At 40.4% G+C, this 20,919-nt stretch overlaps 1 protein-coding gene across 2 annotated transcripts; it reads right to left on the bottom strand.

Annotated features, from left to right (window-relative positions):
* Nucleotides 1-4,715: 4,715 nt before the first annotated feature.
* On the bottom strand, nucleotides 4,716-13,300 carry GPRC5D (G protein-coupled receptor class C group 5 member D). 2 transcript variants are annotated; one of them, XM_066361145.1, is made up of 4 exons: nucleotides 13,185-13,300; nucleotides 11,308-12,242; nucleotides 6,003-6,059; nucleotides 4,716-4,844 (listed from the first exon to the last, which is right to left on the bottom strand). In XM_066361145.1, exons 2-4 carry the CDS (start codon nucleotides 12,200-12,202, stop codon nucleotides 4,837-4,839), a joined length of 960 nt encoding a protein of 319 aa, XP_066217242.1. In that variant the 5' UTR covers nucleotides 12,203-12,242; nucleotides 13,185-13,300; the 3' UTR covers nucleotides 4,716-4,836. The 2 variants fall into 2 exon arrangements, with proteins under 2 accessions (XP_066217242.1, XP_066217243.1); XM_066361146.1 differs by lacking the exon at nucleotides 6,003-6,059 and having other exon boundaries at nucleotides 4,737-4,844.
* Nucleotides 13,301-20,919: the final 7,619 nt, after the last annotated feature.

Here is a 20,919-nt window from a genome sequence, read left to right as displayed (position 1 = left end):
TGGTGGGCGTGCTGGAAGGATCCCAGTCAGGCGCATGTGGGAGTCTGTCTGACTGTCTCTCCCCGTTTCCGGCTTCAGAAAAATACAGAAAAAAAATAAAAAAACTTTTGCATTTTAACTATGATGTGTCTTGGTGTGGACCTCTTTTATTTATTTATTTATTTTATTTGAATGAGAAAGAGAGAGAGAGAGAGAGAGAGAGAAAAATGAAAAGTACATTCCTACCATGTGCTAGGAAGGCAGGAGAGTTTGGAAACATTTGGAAAATAGCTCTCATGACTATCAGAAGTCTATATGCTTTGCATAAAATTGATTTTAAAAATTTTCTAAATAGCCACTTTAACCAATTGTTTTGTTTAGAAAAATGAGTTATCAACAACAGGACATGACAACACAACTGTAAGTAACACCCCAAAGCACAGTCTTTTATGGAAAATTTTTTAGCAATATCTCTGCCCATAAGTCAGGATTCTCAGTGGGTAAAATAAAGTGTGAATAAAATCTCATATCAAATGTCAAACCTTTACATGTGAATGGACATCTTTGTTACTTTCACTAAAAAAAAAAAAAGCCTGCTCTGACCAGGCTTTTTGAAAAGCCAATTCAACCATTGGTGGTCTGGTGCATCTTTCCCAAACACAAGGTTTATTTAACCACATATTAAATATGGTTCAAGTTCTAATAGTTCCACCATCTTTAGAAAAATCAAGAAAGATAACCAATGGCATTTCCAATGTGCAGTTAGTAGTTTTCGAGTGATGGATAAGATCAGAATTAGAAATTCATCATTAAACTCACTTTCTCAGTCTGACCGTTTAGTGCTCATAGTAACCCAATTCCACCAGTTTTCTTGAGAAATTCTTAAAGGCAGTCCAGGAAAGGCATTCTAACAATAGTTTAAGCTGTGGTGCATCTCTGTGCCTCCTGAGGTAACCACTTTAAAGTTCTTTAAATACACTGTTCACAAAAATTAGGGGATATTTTATCGCTTCATATTCATTTTGAAATATCCCCTAATTTTTGTGAGCAGTATAAGTGAGTTCTGCTATATGTTAAAATGCAAATTTAATTCTAATTAATCTGTATTTGAGGAGCAGCAAGCATGATCTCTCACAAGAGACCAGTAGTTTAAAACTGGCCTGAATCATGAAGACATTTTTAACAATTCTAACAAAAGTCTTTCTTTACTCAGATGTCAAGTATTACTTCTCAAAACTCAAAGTTTTTGTGATCACTCCCATTTAATGCTAATTGAGAGGCATTTCCCTCAAGCACAAAATACAGAGGGTTTTGTACCAAGGAAACAAAATAGATTTTCTAGTTTATTTCTCATTAATTGTATGTTTTTAAAATAGATGATTAGGCTTATTCTGAGGAAGATGCTACAGAAATAATCTTGTTTACCATTAGAGTTTGAAGGAAAAAAGATACCTTCATTCTATCATAACTTAAGTTGGGCTTCGTGTGTGGCAATCCTGTGTTCCCATGTCACCAGGGGAAGTTTCTGAGAAAAAGTAGGTTTAAAACTGATTGTGGAAGGATAAAAAGATATAATCTGAGGAAAGGGGAAGATTTATTTAAAAGAGGAAAGAAGGAATAATATGTAGAGAGGATGTGGAAAAGTTAGCCTGACCAAACCACAGGTTGAAATACAGTATGGTAAGTAGATACCCTTTGAGTTAATGGGGAGGTCATGAGATTTAATGTGGAGGAGCATAAATCTTTGATGCTCTTTGAGTCAGGAAAAAAGCATCAAGATGAAGGATATATTACATAATACACACCTGGGCAGGTATTTTATTAGCAGCTCTAATTGAGCTAACCATTCATTTACACCAGGAAAGTATTTCATAGTGAAGTTTTTCATTGATATCCTATCTTTTGGAGATACACACACACACACACACACACACACACACAATCAGTAAATAAATAGAATCAGAAGAGGACTATCTAAAATACTTAAGAGAATAAGTGCCTTTCAAATATGTAACCTATTACATATAAGTAAATGAGTTTAGAACTTCAAGTATACTTATTGAATTGAGTAATTGAGTATAATAGGCTAATCATAAGTAGTTTTATTTATTCTTTTAAATGGTTCCTCATGGATATCAACTTGAGACTATCAGGGTTTTTAGCTTTATGTGAATTGCTCCATAAACTTGAAAGAAATAAAATTGTATTTTCATTAAAATATTTTATAATTTTATAAAATTTTACTTTCCTGGATTAATTCCTCCTGAGTTGGTCACTCATGATGTATGTATGCCTTTTTCTACTCCCCAATAGCTAATACCCTGCCTACAGCTTCTCACTGAGGGAGCAGACGTATGTGACTGAGTCTGTGCCACATGGCCAAGGCACTCACAGCTAAATGGTCCAGTGGTGGGTACTGGACCCAAGGGCAGCCAGTTCACAAGCTGATTGTAAATCAAGAGGTAGGCTGATACAAAAGAACTTCCAATCAGAGACGGTGATGAATAGCTGGACCAATCAGACCTCCTCTCAGGAATCTGAATTATGATTTCCAGGGATAAAGTAATTCAGCTGTTAGTGAGGAAAGTGTCAAAGTGGCTGAGGGGGATTGTGGGGCCAGGGCAGGGGACAGCAAGCTCCTTTCAATGCCTGACAGTATTCCATCTCCATGAAACCAGATGAGTGGCTGTACTGGGGTCCCAGAGGGACTTTTGTCTTGCTGCTGCAAATGCTGGGTCACTCAATCTTACAATACAGCTTCATTCTTGAAATAGCTGAATCAAACACTTGCAACCATACAACATCAACCCCCTCCTCAAATCTAACTAATACACAGTCCAACACTTTGCTAAATTGTGCTATACACTTCAGAGGCAATTTGGTATAAATTTTACCTTTTCTAATTTTAGGAAAAACATTTTGGGAAACAATTTTAGCCATGATATGTGGCTTCAATGAGTTTATTAAAATTTGCCAGCCAACTCAACAGAAACACCTCCTGCAAAACCAAACCAAACGAAACCAAACCAAATTATGTTAAAGGTGCCATTGTCATCATCTTGGGGATTAAAAACTAGAAAGATCATTGATGATGGTTTTCTTCCAGGGATGTGAGGTGACATGGCTTGCTGCTCCTTCTTCAATTAGGTCCTTCATGTGGTTTGTTAAGTAGTATGTCACCTAAACCAATAGGTCCAAGTCTTAATGTTTAAACATTTTCTCTCAACTTTTTATTACCATTAAGGGCAGAAGGTCAAAGCCTGGTCATTTATCTCGGTTCTGGTTTGTGCTGGGACCATTGTTCAGGGCACAGATATAAAAAAAAGGAGCAGTGAATTTAAGTGCAGCAAAAAATACATGAAAGTGAAACACTGTGTAGAGGGCGAGCACTTAAACAGTGGCCGCGGACCTGGAATCTAGCTGTTTTTCATTAACAAGCCGTGTTATCCTGGGCAATGGTCCCTGGTATCCTTTCCTCGTCTCCAAGAGGAGGGAGCTGTGTTCCTGAAGTTCTCTGCCTTGTGCTCTCTCCCCCACAAAAACTGTAGGATCTACTGAAGCAGTGTTGTCTGCCTTGTCCACCTGGGACTGAGTTCTGAGAACAGGTCCTGGTACCTTGCCCATATTCAGGAGATAGTTGTTGATACTGAAAAATCCATGCTGTACATTGGTCATTAAAAAGGCTTATTTTCAAGTCTTAGCTATTTTTCAAAGATCTTTCACACAGCAGGTGCTCAACACTCACTGGTCTGACATAGCACACTTGATTCTCAGGAGAGAGGCACATCTTACTTGTTAATACAGAACTACAGGCATGGAGAAGCCTCCTAGAGTAAGTAAAAAGAGTTGTCTAAGTGTTGGAAAACCTGGCCCACCGCTAACTACTGTGTGGTTTTGGGCAAGGCATCCTATTTCTCCAGGATTCTGTTTTCTTATCTGCAAGGTCAGGGGGCTGAACTTGCACCCTTAGAACTCTTCTGGCAGCACACCTCTGACTCTGGTCCTGTTCTGCCTGATACAGACAACAGGGGGCATCAGGTGGGGAAGGAATTGGGTCTGCATGAGGAATAAAGGCAAAGTAATTAGTGCAGAGGCATCGGTTCATTAGAAGCATCAAGACAGGCAGACTCTGCTTTTTATGTGCACCACCTAAAATCTTTTATGAGCATCAACCGAGTGGCTCTTCCTTTGCTGTTATTGGTTCACCAAGGCAGGTCACTGACCTCAGCTGCATCAGCCGTCACACTGGGGTCCTGTGGAGCAGACTCCATGGGACAAAGCCTGCCAGCTTTGCAAGTCCATGAAATGTTCACATTATTTAAAATGCCCAATTGTGGGGGTCCTGAGGATTCTGCTATGACTTTGATAGCAAATGCTGGGCCACTCATGTGTAAGGGCCCTTTGTAAAATATGACTAGAAAGGTATTTCAGTAGTGAGTTGCTACTGACCTCTAGACTTTGTCAGTTTAGCATGACCCTAATTTCTTCAGACCAAGGTCTGCCAGTCCCATTAGTAAGGAGCCAATTTGTTCCAGCATTGCTAAGGAAGGGAATCTTACAGTTACGTGAATGAAGAAAGAGACACATAGGCAGGTAGGGTGGCCAGCAAGGTTGTAATTATGCTTGAAAAGGTAGTCTTCTGATGATTGGTCCAGATGGATGGAAAGAACCAGGAAGCAGAGAAGGAAAAATGAGCTGTGTTGGTCATGTGATGCTGTGGGCTCACCAGTGGCTCATCAGGGCTCTAGCAGGACGAACTTCTCAGTTTTCACTACTTATGTTTCCTGTGGGCTTTATAATTCCGCGTCTTGCTGGGGACCCAGTTTAGCCCATGGGATAAGATAGTCTTGTGTGAGATCAACAATCTAGAAGGGAAGCAATGCCATCATGAACATTCTGAGCCAACATATGGGATGATACTCTCTAGAACAGCGGTTCTCAACCTGTCGCGATCCACAGGTTGAGAACCGCTGCTCTAGAACTATGTTTGAAATATTATCATTTCACCATCATTCAATACTTTGTTAAAATGCAAAAGGGAAAAAGAAAATTGAGCCTACTCATATCAGAACGTCTTTACCATCTTCCCTTTAGTCATTAACAAGAATCTTTTTGTAAGATTCTTGAATAGCTGATCACTGGAAATTGAAAGCAGTCCAAGAAATTCTCACAGGGGATGATAAAGATTTCCCCATCATGTAAATGCTCTCCAGAAGGTTAATTATAGCAAATGATACAGCTGTGACCTGGACTGTGTCATTCCAGGAAAAGGCAAAGTCTCAGAGCAGAGGGATTAGCTGGAGTTGCCTAGAATAGTTCATGACTTTCACTCTTGGATTTTCGTTACTTCTGATCCCCGTAATAAAGGAATTGTGTCCCAATGTGGTATTTTTGGCTGTCCGGACTGTGTGTCTTCAAGCCGTCACGGCACAAATGCAAGTTATCTCCAAACCTGCTCAGCGGTGCTCCCTCTGTTTTTGTCTGAAAGGATGAAAATCAGTACATCCATCTGGACATCCAGATGATAATGCCAGACCTCGCCCAGCTCTTGGGGCAGCCCTGGCAGCCGGAGCTACACAGTGACTGAGAGAGACAGCCAGGGTGGCTCAGGGGTGCATATTGACAACTGATACTGAAAACGGAACTGACATGCAAACATATTTTTAATCCCCTGTTGCACCCAGGGCAGAAAGCAGTGAGCTTGTTTCTCTTCACCCTCCAACAAATGCTTCAAGCTGCCTTTTCTTTTCAGGCACAGTCACCTGCATCAGAATATATTGTTGATGGCAGCAGCCATGGGGATTGGGAGGCACTTGGGCGGAGGCAATAGGCCTGGCTTCCCTTTACTGTGCTGCCCTGATATGAATTAATCTACAGGCTCCAGCTCCACATGCTTGTAGAGGTGGCCCTGCCCTGCCACTTCTCTCTCAGATCAGTAAAAGCCATTGGAGATGAAGCCTGACCGCTCTAAGGAAGGATTGCTTGCAATGGCCCTCCCGTGGTGAACGAGACAGCACATTTACCTGCTGCTGAATATGAAGTTAATGCTACATCCTCCTCAGCTCCATCACTGTCTCGGGCTGAAAGCCAAAGGAGGGAAGGGCAGGGTTAGTGTCAGAGATTCACCGAGAAACAGCACATGAGGACCGGGAGAAGACTGAATGGTTTGCGAAGAGGCTCCTGGCCCTTTAAAAAGGAGTTCTCCATTGAGGCTGTTCTAACAAGAACAACAACAAAATAAATCTATGATTTTAAAAAGCTTCTCGGGAAGGTTGTATATGAATAACCTTTTGTGTTCAGGAGAAGCTCATCTGTGTTTAGTAATTAAAGAGGCTGAAAATTCCTCATTACTTTCTAGAGGAAGAACAAAGGCAGTGGGTCAGAGCCTTTACTCTCCGGTATTACCACCTGACCACGGGCCTCTCACTGTCTTCAACAACAACATAAAGAGCCTTAACTAGATCATCTCTAAAGTCCCTTTAAGTTTTGATACTCTACAACTTTTGATTCAGTTTAAAAAACCAGACATAATATAAAACATTATTAAAGACTATTTTATGTTGCCTGACCAGGCAGTGGCACAGTGGATAGAGCATCGGACTGGGACACAGAGGACCCAAGTTTGTGCCCCGAGGATACTGGCTTGAGCATGGGCTCACCAGCTTGAGTGCAGGGTTGCCAGCTTGAGCATGGGATCAGGCGTGACCCCATGGTCACTGGTTTGAGCCCATGGTTTCTGGCTTGACCAAAGGGGTCAGTTCCTCTGCTATAGCCCCCGGTCAAGGCACATACGAAAAAGAAATCAATGAACAACTAAGGTGCTGCAACACAACAAAGAATTGGTGCTTCTCATTTCTGTCCCTTCCTGCCCATCTGTCTCTCTCTTTCTCTTTCAAAGAGTATGTTGTCGTAGAATAATCACACATGTGGATATCTGTTTAATGTGTGTCTTAGCAACAGGACGGTAGCTTTCTGAAGAAAGTAGTTGTGTTGGTCTCTAAGGCTAGGCCCTTGCTTGATGGTCACAGACATAGCTGGGCAGCTAGTATTTACACTTAGTGGCTGCACATTGGAGCAGGTCAGCTCTGTTCTCTCATGGTTGGCTGTGTTACCTAGGGCCCAATTCCTTAACTTTTTGTGGCTTTGTTTCTTTTTTTATTCTTTTAATTTTTATTTATTTATTTATTTATTTATTTATTTATTTTATTTATTTTTTTACAGAGACAGAGAGTGAGTCAGAGAGAGGGATACACAGGGACAGACAGACAGGAACAGAGAGAGAAATGAGAAGCATCAATTATTAGTTTTTCATTGCACGTTGCAACACCTTAGTTGTTCATTGATTACTTTCTCATATGTGCCTTGACCACGGGCCTTCAGTAGACTGAGTAACCCCTTGCTGGAGCCAGCGAGCTTGGGTTCAAGCTGGTGAGCTTTTTGCTCAAGCCAGATGAGCCTGCGCTCAAGATGGCGATCTCGGGGTCTCGAACCTGGGTCCTCTGCATCCCAGTCCGACGCTCTATCCACTGCGCCACCACCTGGTCAGGCGTTGCTTTGTTTCTTGATGGGAGTAAAAGAGGGATCACAATGATCAAAATAGTAAATCTATTTCAAGGGTTGTTTTGAAGGTTGAATCAACTAATATCTATCAGGCCCTTGAAATAGGGCATAATATATAGAAAACACCATAGTGTTATCCTTTGTATATTATTGCTGGTGGTAGTACTGGTGGTACAGTTATTATTAATGCTCTGACATCTTTCTCCTACTGGCAATTTTTAGAGGGGTTAGATCCCATGAAATATGAAATGCTTTTTTTCCACCACAGCAGAATGAACTGAATTTTTGGTTTAACTTTTTCCTTGTGGCATGACAAGATTCCTTCATACTGAGCCCCTTGGTAACCAGCGTTCATCCAACATTCTTATCAGACCAGATCATACATGAGAGAAGCCCGTTTCTCCAGCTCACTGTCTTCTTCCCTACTTTGTGCCAGTTCTCTTTGTGACACGCAGCTCTTGAGGGTGACAAGAGAGTGGTTTCCCAATTTGTTCCCACTACAGAAAAACAAAAACCATGCCCCCTGGGACCATTCAAATTGGGTTTCTCATCGTAAGGTGGGTGCCTTGGGCAAAAAAGTAGAAAATTGTTTTAAAAAAGGTAATATTCAGAAAAGTTGGTATTTGCTATAAGGAAATCAGCCCAAAGGGCTTATGATTACAAAACCATTTTTCTCTTCCTTCATATCATTTTATAGTCATTGACTCATTTTTATATCACATAGATTCATTGTGTCTTTATGTTAATACCTTCAAATAAAATCATTCTAAGTTTGCACACATTCAAACACTGGAAAGAAAAATGCTCACAACTATACATGGGTCTTGCTTTTAGCAAACTTGATATAACAATATTCTAACTCATCTAAGACAGATAAAGTGAGCAATACTTAGAACAGGAGCTTTCCCATCCTAAAAAAGATCCATGGCAGATCTTTTGTTCTACTATATTTAAGGTCTCTGCCAATTCTAGCATACTTAAAATTCTCAGTTAAAAGAACAACAAATTTTAAGAGGTCAATCAATACATTGCTTTTTAGGAACACATTTATAACTGGGCAAAGAATATTTATACCTAATTGGTGTCCTGTAGTAAAACACCCGATTGCATTTTCATTCTCTGTCAAGATGTTTTTATATCTTGGAATTAAGTCCATAAGCCACTTTAGAAAGATAAAGCCTAATCTTCTTTTGAAAGACTTCCAGGAAATGGAGTCCTTAATTCTCTTTGCTGATGATCCCTGTCAGTGTTTACCAACTCTTATTTTCGTATTTAATCTAAATCCCTCATGCTCTAATCTGAGTTCATCTCTACCCATTGTCTTCAGTTGGAGATAGAAAGTAACAGGACAACAGCCTCTTGGAGAGAGGTCTTTATACTTGTGAAATTCCCTGCTAATCCCCTCCTGCCTTACTCTTCTTTCAGCTGAGTAATTCTTTACCCAGTGGTAAAACAAATAATTATGTGACCGGAGTCACAACTACAAACAGTGTTAATCGGAAGAATCACATGACAAACACATGCCTCATGGAGTAGAATGAAATGTCATGTTTTAGAACAGCATTGAGAGAGAGAGAATATAGTCTACAAGAAAAGCACGTCAGTAAATACCATCTCAGTTTCACAGGTCTGACTACATCACCCTTTAATCATTTTTGTGGTTTCCCACTGAAACCTCTCCAAGCTCCTCACACTTCTCATTAGTGGGTCCCAGAACTGGAAGGAGTGTTCTTGTTAGAGACTGACTGATACTGAGTACAAGGGCAGGATTGTTCTTCCCGACCACATGTCTGTTTAAATAGCACAGTGATTGTTTCTTGAGCAAACAAAAACAAACACAGTGCTAAGCTGTTTTCCACTGTCAGCTCCTGACCAACGACACACTTAGAATTTTTAAAGTAATAGTTGGTCTACTGTACTTATTCTACTGTACTTGTCTGTCTTTTATTTATTTTGTGTCTATCTGTATGTTTTTCCTAGCTAGGTATAATCACTTTTTATCGAGTTTTAATCATTCTTCTGATTTTTGATATTTTCTACTTTTTCCAGGTGACCTGGGTTCTGGTTCCATTCTCTAAAGCTTAAGTTTCTGGTTATTCTGCCCAATTATGGAGCGTAATTATGTGTTCTTTACTACACTATTCATCCTCTCTCCCCCAGAATATCACACTACATCGACAGTGATTCTCACTGGCAGGCTACGCTCTGCTCGGAAATGGATTTTCTAACCATGCTGGAGCAGTAAGGACAGACCAAGAAACACTGTGCTTAGGCAAGCCATGCTTTTCCACCAGGACACTCAGAACACTTTAACACTTGCCCAGTATTTCTGGGGTATGAAATCCTGATCATTACAAATGCCAGTGTGTTTTTGCATTTCAGGATACTCTAGGAATTCTCTCTCTCTCGCTCTCTCCTTTTTTCTCTGACTTCTGTTTCCTGGAAACATAAAACAACAATGAAATAAACACAGGAAGTTTTATTCTATCTTCTGGTGAGAACTATGAGAAGTAGTTTCAAGGAAGATCAACTCTGCAATTCTACCACAAACCTCAGCAATCTGATTATACATCCTCAACAAGCAATGAGAACTGTCATAGGAAGGATATATACTGTCAGTTTCTGATTCTTGGTCAGCCGGACTGAAAAGAATTAATGGATGCATCTATCTGAACAGGATTTAACTTGAATGTATAATTAACTATAGATTACAGCTCAAAGAAGTGTATACACTTAAAAAGGAAAGCTTGTATTAATTTTTTTGAGTCTAGTAAACATTGTGTGCTATACAATATATAAAATAACACCATCTTTGCACATTAGAAATAAATTGTGAGAAATCAGATATCTATTAAGATGCAAGAATTGATGTAAAACTATGACATTTGCTTATGAATACTAGGCCAGATGTTTTAGAAAGGAAATAATGAATTCTGACATATTTCCAAATGCCTGAAATTAGCCACTATTTTTCCCAGGTTGTTGCTGTCCAAGCCTCCATATTGTCATGGATAAGATATATTTTATTTTTTAACAGAGGAGGGTCAGGTGGCTTGGTTCTTACATAAGGAGGAAAATATGATCTAGAAATTATTCTGAAAATGTTACATAAGCAAGTTGCTTTATTTCTACTAATGATTGTACTTCTGTGCCCTTACTTGGAATTCTGATTTAATGGTTCTTCCTGTCACTTTTTGTAAACCTTGAAGGGTTTTAAGCAGTGAGAAGTTTGAAAAGTAGAGATCCAGAAGTTATTGGGCTTTGTGAATTTAACAAGGTGATGAGTCCTGCAAATCAGTTTATTATGATGTTTGGGCAAATTAGCTTTGACATCTAACTTTTAAAATGTCAATCACTGTTGCTGGGATTGACTTTTGTACTTGACAGCCAAAACATCTGCCCTTAGCAATGATCTGTCATGCAGTCCCATGGTCCAAGCCTAATTTGGGGCTGATTAACTTTTTTTTTTATAGTGGGTGCCTTTCTTTACTAAGCATGAGCACTACAGCCTCACCCTCTTTACTTAGGGCCTTTGATATGTTTTTGCTTTGGTCTCATTCCATTGGTCTCTGTATTTTAGAAAAACTCAATTTTCATAAAAGTTTAACCTTGATTCCGGGAGTTCTCATCTCCGTGTTTAACATTAGTCATCCACTAAGTTCTGACCATTCCCCTTTTGCTCCCTCTTGATTCATCCTGAAGCCCCATTTCTCTCCTGTTTCTCCCACAGAAGACCCTCCATACCCCCTGAGTCCCCTGGGAAAGTACCTCTGGAGGGCTCCTGGTTCTCCACTCGGAAGCTGCGCTGATAGGCTGGCACCGCGCAGGCATTGCTTGGTAGAGGGCAAGCCTGTTTGCACGCTCTGTAGAGAATGCAGAGCTCAGGGATGATGTACAGCAGTAGGAAAACCCACGCGTTGGTGACCAGGGCAATGCAGATGACAGGGTCATCCCACTGGGGCTGCCGCTCGAGCTGGGGGTTGCCTCTCAAGAGCATGGAGATCCACACCACCCAGATAATGATAGAGATGAGCATCGTGACGAAGATGAGTTTTCCATGCTGCTTCCAGTTGTCACACGGGCCACAAAAGGTGGCTTTGGAGACGAAGAATGTGAGGGCCATCAGGAAAAAGACGTAGACCAGGAGTACAACAAAGTCTACATTGAGCTCACAGGGGGTCATATGCACAAACATCATACCTCGGGTCATTATGAGAGTCACATATTCAATGGCAATGATTGTCTGCAACAGGCTAAAACCAATAGCAATGCCCAGAATGGTCGTCCAACAGAAGGGGACTCCACCGCGGACCAGTTTCACCAGGTTGGAAGCATGAGCCAAGAGGCATGAGAAACAGACGGCAAAGAGGACCCCGAAGAAAAAGTAGCGCACAGGAGCAGTTTGCTGATTGAACTGGATGATGAAGGCAAAAGCAAGGCTAAAGAGCCCCAGCACACCCAGGAGGAGAAGCAGCTGGGTGGGGAGGACATTCCACTGGCCACAGTCTTGCACCTTTCGCAAGAGGAAGAAGAATGCCAAGAGAAGAATAACTGTAACCACGATGCCAATTATTGCCAGGCACTCCAGAACAATGCCCCATGGCCCCTCTGTTTCACAGAGGAAATAAGAGTCCCCAGTGGGCTCAGTGAAGTCCTCGTACATGGTGACTGTAGGTGGACCTCACGAGAATGGACTTGTTTTCCTGCAGAAAAATGATGAGACAAACTTATACTTTACATCTACCCATAAGAAAGCCAATTTGGTATATATATACGTCACTATAGTGTCTCTCAGTCTCAAATAAAGACACTTGGATGTACTGAATAAATAGCCCAACACTATCAAACTTCAAGACTATCTTAGCTACATTCTTCTGGGAAGAACAAACAGTCTTCACTCGGGGCCTTCAGATAATTCATCCATTTCTATGTCACAACTTCTGTCAAAGTTTTTTGAAGTTAATGCTGAATCTTTTTCATAAAATGGGGTATGTGACAAGGATTGCATAATTCATGGGATTCCAACTATCTCAGGCTCTAGGACAAGGGCTGTTGACGTTAATGAATCATTGGGTCACTCCAGACACCAATGCACTGCTTGAAGGAGACAAGTGATTTTTCCTAGTAATATTAATGACTGTGCCTGGCCTGTGGTAGTTCAGTGGATAAAGTATTGACCTGGAATGCTGAGGTTGCTGGTTCGAAACCCTGGGCTTGCCCAGTCAAGGCACATAAGACAAGCAGTCAACCAACAACTAAAGTGAAACATCTATGAGTTGATACTTCTTGATCTACCCCCACTCCTCTCTCTGTAAAATCAATACATTTAAAAAATATATTATATTAACGACTATTCTTTCTTTAAATTCACGTCAATTTAATGCAACATGTTCAGTACTTAGTATTTGTTCATCAAAGAACTATACAAAATAGTCCCTGCCTTTAAATAACTTTTTGTATAATTTAGCACCAAAATCTACGTCTTAACAGAGGTTGCCTAGGAAAAAGTCCCACATATTTATTTAGAACAAAGTACCTTGCAATTGAATACTCCTAGCTCTCCTCCTCTTCAGTTACTCCCAAGCCAGATGGCTGGAGCAGCCCAGATTTATAGCTGAGGGCATGGCCCCTTCATTCCAACTTACCTTCTCTGTGTTCACGCTGGAAGCTGAGGCTGTGGTGGCTGTGAGGTTGTAACTGCCAATGAGTAAGAAGGACACAACCTCAGCTTCTTTATTCTCTCCCCAAATGGGCGGAAGGACTGGAGGCCCTCACTCAGATTCCTGCAGTGCCTATAAAAAGAACCGGAAGGTCAGAAAGACACACCTATTCCAGTTTCACAGCAACTTTTCTACAGAGACTTCTTTGGTGATAACAATGGTTTTCCATTCTACTGCTCACTAGAGACACCCTGGCCTTCAGGAGGTCCCGAAGGGGCTGTGTATTTAGGGGAGACTGCTTGCTCCCCATGCACTCCGAAGTGTTTGGGGAGCAGCGTGAGGCTCTCGGTTGGTCTTACGTGAGGATCCTTCACTCTTCTTCCATCTACTCTGTGAAAAGCCATCTCCAGAGTCTTCCCCACATCTTGATTTTGATTGTAAGATCCAAAAGAATATCCATTCAACAAAAGAATAGAGTTTTACTGGCCTATAAAAAAGGATATGTGCATTTCAAGAGCCAATGGTTGGCAAACTTGTGCATTGGGAGGAATTTGTCTTCTATACAACTAACTCTCTTTCCCTCCCTTTTGGAAGTCCTTCCTCAGGCCTGGCTCTCCAGCCAGTGTGGGCTTTAGTATAATTTCCCTCTCTCCTTCCTCTCCTCACACTATATCAGAATGTATTTGTTCTGGGTCTCGCCAGGGCATTCCTAGGGCCCAAGAAAGAACTCGAAACGGAGAGTTACCAGCTGATATTGATGTACCATGTTCCTTTCCTCCTGTGGTGACATGTAGGAGAGCACACAGTACCGTGTCCCGTCTATGCTGGCTGTCGGCCCTCCCCACCCCTCTGCCTCTGCTTCCAATTTACCCCTTGGTTCTTTTCCTGGGTATTTGCATTTTGACAAAGAACTTCTGAAGACCCCAAATCAGTACCAGTTCATCTGGTTTCAAGTCACTGTGACCTGGCCCTACTATTCTCATCCACCCATATTCCTTTCAGGTCTCTTGCCCTCGTGCTTTATCCAGGTTGGTTTTCCCACCACCTCTCAAAGAAACAAGCTCCCGTCTGCTTCCTTCTTTTGGGTGTTGTCCCTGACCCAGATTGCCTTTGCCTTATTCCTGTTTATCTTTTGTGCGCTATTCCCATTGATCCTGTTTTCTATCCACATACTTTTCCTACCTTTAGGACCTAGCTCACGGTATATCCTCTCTGAGCGCTTACGCTAGCCCTCATTCAGCGACATAGGATCCATTCTGTCCAAAATTGTAGAAACTATTTTTTTTCTGCCTAGTTTATTTGCATTCACAAATTTATAAATAAATAAAATAATAAATGAACTTAGAAATAATAAACACATTTGGTAATTTATTTGTATTAGTCTCATCCTCTCGATTAGATTTTATAGTTGCTTGTGGGGGAGTCAAGTTCCACATTTCATGCTCCCGGTAGCAGCTGGCCCTGAGCAGAACACCTTTCAGGCAGTGGATAAATTGTGTAATTGAAGGAGGCTAACGATAAAATTCCGGCCTTGGGATGGAACTTTTCCGCAGTATGCTTTCCCAACAGACGCCTTTTACTGAAAACCACCTGCAAAGAAGTCAGAACCTTAACAAACCCTAAGGGCATTCTGAGGTGGGGTTCTGTTTTAGAGATGGTTTAACTTAAAAAAAAAAATTTTTTTTTTTTCTTTGAGAGAAGAATATTCTAGGGAGGAGAGTGCTCCCCATTACTTGCTTTAGGCATAATTGTGGTCAGACTGAAGCTGTGCCTGGGAATCTAAAGTTTACATTAAAGGGTAAAAGGACTTTCTAGACGAAGAAATGTGACATCCGTGAGAATTCACTCAGAAAGCCTAGTGAGCAGTTAAATGGCTGTCAGTAGAACAGCAGAGGACTTCTCACTTAATTCTTCTGAGAGAATTATTTCGGTGCCCTCCTCCCAGCCCCCTCCACCGATGTATTCACGGCCATTCCTCACCCTGTGATGTTCTGCTGAGCCTGTCTTCTAAGGCCAGTGCTCTTGACCTGATAGCTTGAGGCAGGGGAATTAATGGGTTAATGACCACAAAGCCCTTTGAGCACCTTAGATAAAAGAACTTGTCTCAGGTAATAATTATCATTATTTAAGAATCTGGGGCTATAGAATTAACCCATGGGCTGCTAGGCCTTAAGGAAATGAGGCCTTGCCTGCACGCCTCCCCATCACTCACACCTCATTTCTTTTGGCTTTTGTGTGGCAGCAACCTCACACCACACAGTTTAGATACGGCGTGGGTGAAACAAAGTATATTGGATACCACGAGTCCATTAAATATAGAGATAAAACAATCAAGAGGTTAAACGGCTTTTGTCAAACACCTGTTTGTGTTGTTTCTGTCTCCCAGAAATGATAGAGGTTACCTGTCTTAACCCTTTTATTAATAATTAACAATAAGGAAGCCAATGTTATCGCATGAGGAATTAAATAAGGAAGCAAAGGCCCAGAGAAATGAAGGCATGGAGTGGGAGAGGAGACAGCCACGGTTGTCCGACTCCTGGTCACATTCTCGCTGCCCTACCAGGCTGCCTCTCCCGACAGTTCCCACCTCAGGAGGACAGGCTCTGAGAGAGACAGTGCCTTAGACGTGACATGTGGGTCATGGCCAGAAAGAAAACAGGGATAAATGATGAGTGTCTAACCACTATGCTGCACACCTGAAATTCCTGCAAAATAATATTGAATATTGACTGTAATTGAAAAAAAAATTTTAAATAATAAAAATAAAAATACTCATAGGATATAAAGTTCAGAATAAGGAATATAGTCAATAATATTGCAATAAGCATGGTGTCAGATGAGTACTAGACTGATCAGTTGATCACTTCATACATTATAGAAATGTATAACTACTATGTGTACATCTGAGACAAATATAATTATTGTCTGTCAGCTAAAATTGAAAAATAAAAAAGATAGAGTTTAATATTAAAGAGAGAGAGAGAGCAAGCATTAGATATTCTTCATCTTGCAACATTCTGCGGCTGTCATGACTGGCCGCATGAGGACCGGCCGTGTGCGATGGGGTGTGTTGGCCAACAACAGATCATTTGCTCTTTTGCTCACTGTTATCTCCAAGGCTGCCTTTGTGGGGGTGCAACCAGTGTAGTCATTTAGGGCACCCTCATTCTGAAGGGTCCTGTGCTTAGCATTTAATGGTCTGTGGTCACTGTCTTGAAATTCTTAAAAGTTTTGTCTTTGGGTTTGTGTTTTGTGAGTGAGTCAGATGGGACATTAGAGCGTGTTCTGGGGCTTGGAGCCTTGGCTCCGGTGTGGTCCTGCCCCCATGGCATTCCAGCCTCCCCGAGCAAAACAGGTCCTCCGCCATCTGCTCCATGCGACCCTATGGCGCCGTGGGCTACCAGGCTTCCCCCTTTCTGCCCCGCCTCATGACCGCTGCCACACTCCACCTGGGGTCACCTTCCCATCAGGGAGTGGGTAGTGGGCCCTTGGAAAAATGGATTGACATACGTACGTCCAGACAGGGTGCCACAGTTTTATTTGCACTGGGCCCTGCAAATTATGTCGCTGGCCTTGGTTATTTCATTCGGTTTTCTGGTATGTGAAGGTTAATTGATCGATCCTGTATCAGGATGGTAACAGTGTACAGTTGAATTATAGAATAATGGGCAGTTAGTTGTGAAGAGCCTCATTGTTTTATCAAGTTCAGCAAATTGTCAAGACTGAATGTTGTTTATGATTGTTCAGGGTATTTTTTGGAAAGGATGTTTTCTGACGTTTTTTTCTAGTTCATAATTCTTTTAACATTTTAAGTGAAGTAGTACGCATTGCTCTTATACTGAGTTGTTTTATCATTATTAGAGGAAAGCAGATGATGTAAAAAATATTGAGACATGTTCAAGTTCAACTGCTGGATTTGGAAGTATAAGTATGACAATATCAAGGAAATGTTGACTAATAACATTTTTTATTTTATTTGGCTGCATTATAAAAAGGAAAAGTAGGTACAGGGCCTTATAATGATTATTATTTAAATGTGGTTTACTAAAATATAGAAAACTTAAAAGAAGACAGATAATAATTTTAAAATTTTTAAATTACTTCTATTTTTTTGTATTTATTACTTTTTTTTTGACAGAGAGAGAGTCAGAGAGAGGGACAGATAGGGACAGACAGACGGGAAAGGAGAGAGATAAAAAGCATTAATTTTTTGTTGTGACAGCCTAGTTGTTCAGTGATTACTTTCTCACATGTGCCTTGATGGGGTGGGGTGGGGGGCTACAGCAGACCGAGTGACCCCTTGCTCAAGCCAGCGAACTTGGGCTCCAAGCCAGCAACCTTTGGGCTTAAGCCAGCAACCATGGAGTCATATCTATGATCCCAAGCTCAAGCCAGTTTATGATAAAACTTTTAAAAATGAAAACTTAAAACCTTTAAAATTACAAACACACCTGGGAAACAACATGATATTCTGTTAATAAGTCCCTCATGTTTCCAAAGAAAAATACATAAATATACCAATAATTTCTAAGTTGCCATCTACTATTTTTTTTCTAAGATTTTATTTATTAATTTTAGACGGGGAGGGGGGGGGAGAGAGAAGGGAGAGAGAAGGGGGGAGGAGCAGGAAGCATCAACTCCCATTTGTGCCTTGACCAGGCAAGCCAGAGTATTGAACTGGCAACCTTAGCATTCCAGGTCAATGCTTTATCCACTGCACCACCACAGGTCAGGTGCCATCTACTATTAATAAAAAAGCTTTATAATAATCTATTTAGTAGTATATTAGGTGGCAAAACAAACAGTAGGTCCTACAGCTGTTAAAAATTATTTTACCATGCTCTGGCCAGATAGCTCCGTTAGTTACAGCATCGTCTCAAAGTACAGAGGTGGCTGGTTCGATCTCTGGTCAGGGCACATACAGGGACAGATCAATGTTTATTTCTCTTGTCCTCACTCTAAAATCAATAAAGTAAACATATAAAAAAATTATTCTTCCAGTGTGTATGGAACAGCATATATAATTTTGATGATTAAATGATGAATCAGCTGACAAATTTAAAATATATAGCATAATATCTCATCAAATCTGTACTATTGCAGAACATAGAAAAGCAGTTTTAAATTGCAGTATGATGACTACAATATTACATTAGTGTCAGATGCACAACATAGTGATTCAACGTTTATATAACTTTGGGAAGTGATCACCACAGTAAGTCTACTAACCATCTGCCACCATATAAAGTTATTATGATAATATTGCCCATTTTTCCTATGCTGTACATTACATACCCATGACTTATTTGAGACGCAATGTTTTAGCACAACTATAGTCTGATATAGATTTTGAGGTCAACTTGACAAAAGCACTGATGCTGTACATTGTCAGCACTTGTAGTTAGATCAGATATCAGTGATATAGTTTTTATAGATTAGATATAATGTTCTTGCTGTAAAAGTGTTTTGTTGATTCAATATTATTTAAACTGGAAAAATCACAAAGGAATTACAACTTGGGATAAGAAATATGACCAGAAAATATGGCAGTTATTAAAAATTGTTCAAAATGACTAACAATCATGGTTTATTCAGCATGAAACTTTGGCACCTAGACTAACTTTAATTGAACCTCCTGGATTTGTTGAAATTAAATGAGATGTCCAAATGTTGGAGCTGACCATATCCACTTAGTATATACATGGTGGAATTTCTAATTGCCATGAGGTAAAATACTAAGCTAAGCATGGTACCTAAACTCAGAAATAAGATTTAGATTTCTTGAACTGGAAAACTATCTTATTTAGCAAATATTTTTGGACATGATATTTGGATAGTAAAAGTGTATATTTAGATAATTTTGGGACATTCTTAACAACAATTTTTGGGAGAAAAGTGATTTTTTTATTTTTTATTTTTTGTGAAGGAGAGAGATATAGAGAAGAAGACAGGAAGGGAGAGAGATGAGAAACATCAACTTGTAGTTGTGGCACTTTAGTTGTTCACTGATTGCTTCTCATACATGACTTGACTGGGGTGGGGGGAGCTCCAGCCAAGCCAATGACCCCTTACTCAAGCCAGTGACCTTGGGCTCAAGTCAGCAACCTTGGACTTCATGCCAGTGACCTTTTGGGCTCAAGCCAGTGACAATGGGATCCTGTCTATGATCCCACACTCAGGTTGGTGACCCCGTCCTCAAGCTGGTGAGCCTGTGCTCAAGCCTGCAACCTAGGGGTTACGAAACTAGGACCTTACTGTCACTTGTCAATGCTTTATCCATTGTGCCATAACAAGTCAAGCTGTGATGCATTTTACCATATCAAACACACTAAAAAATTCCAAAAGACATGGCAGTTTAAAAAAATCGTTGTAACTATCTGACATTTCTCCCATCATGAGAGTCCTCTCCACTTGACTCTTGGCTGGCCTTCGTGACTCTCTTGTAACCTGTAAGATGTATAATTGTGGAAGCGATGACGTGTGAGTTCTGAGACGAGGTCAAAACAAGCCTTGTAGCTTCTGCTTTGGTCTGTTGGAATACTTGGTCTCCAGATGCTTTCTCCTGAGACACAACTGCCATGCTCTGGGAATCCCAAGCCACACAGAGACCACATGTAGGTATTTTGGTCAACAGCACCAGCTGAGCCCAGGCTGCCAGCCATCCTCGCCCAAGCACCGGACACAGCAACAAGAAAACCCTCTGGGAAATGGGTCTTCTTGTTCCAGCTGTTCAACTGAAACTTCCCTGAACAGAATTGATGTACATGTGGATATGTAAGAATTATTGGCATTGCTATGAGTTTTCTACAAGTTAGCATTTATTTCTACTGAGTTCTAAAAAGCCGAGTCAAAGCCAAAAGCCCAGTGATATAGGATCAGGTAGTCCAGAGACACCAGCGTTCTACTGAAAAGATGTTCATTCCAGAGTCTTTTCATTTTTTTTATTGCTGTAATAATTTTTGCTGCTGTGTGTTCCCAATATTATTATAACGCATAGAAGGAACATTATAAAGTCCGTTTGAATAAAAGAAAACTAGAGATAATATTATACCTCACTTTACTCTCAAAGTCATAATCATTACTTTTTAGAGGAAAAATCTGAAACTTGAAAGAAAAATACATGAATAAAAAGATCTATTTGCTTTTCAAAACTCCGAGTCAACAATTGGATTAAACTTGGTGAACAAAGAAGAGAAAAAATGCATTTAATGCTTATACTGAAGAATGATTAAAAGACCTTATGTTTATTATTTAGATAAGATTGAAGAAGAGTCTTTAGTGCTATATTACCAAGCCAAACAATCTATCTATTTGGGTGAAGTTTTAGGGTTTTCAACTTTGATTGGATTTAAGAAGAGAAAGAATGAGGTTCAGCATTGTACCAGACACACTTACTGCTTTGTTATCAGGTGTGGAAGGACCTCACAACAGGCAAGTGCATCTGTTCGCCAGATAAAAATCATCTCTAAAATTGTTGTTTTGTTTCTACATCGTCTAGTTTGGATTTATATTCTATATAACTGTAAATAAAATAATATGCAATGTTCATGCTGCCATGCTTTTATTTTACTAATAATGGGAAATATTCTTTCATAAAACATTTTCAAGTGTGTGTATGTGCCTGCTTGTACTGGCTTGAAATGTAAAATGTATTTCTGACTGTAGGTTGGAGTAAAAATAAGTTGAAAAAATACTAATCTCATCAAATTAGCACTGGTCT

This window comes from Saccopteryx leptura, chromosome 1 (genome assembly GCF_036850995.1).
Source record: "Saccopteryx leptura isolate mSacLep1 chromosome 1, mSacLep1_pri_phased_curated, whole genome shotgun sequence".
In the NCBI taxonomy this organism is placed as follows: Eukaryota; Metazoa; Chordata; class Mammalia; order Chiroptera; family Emballonuridae; genus Saccopteryx; species Saccopteryx leptura.
This window is presented reverse-complemented; position numbering and strand designations above follow the sequence as displayed.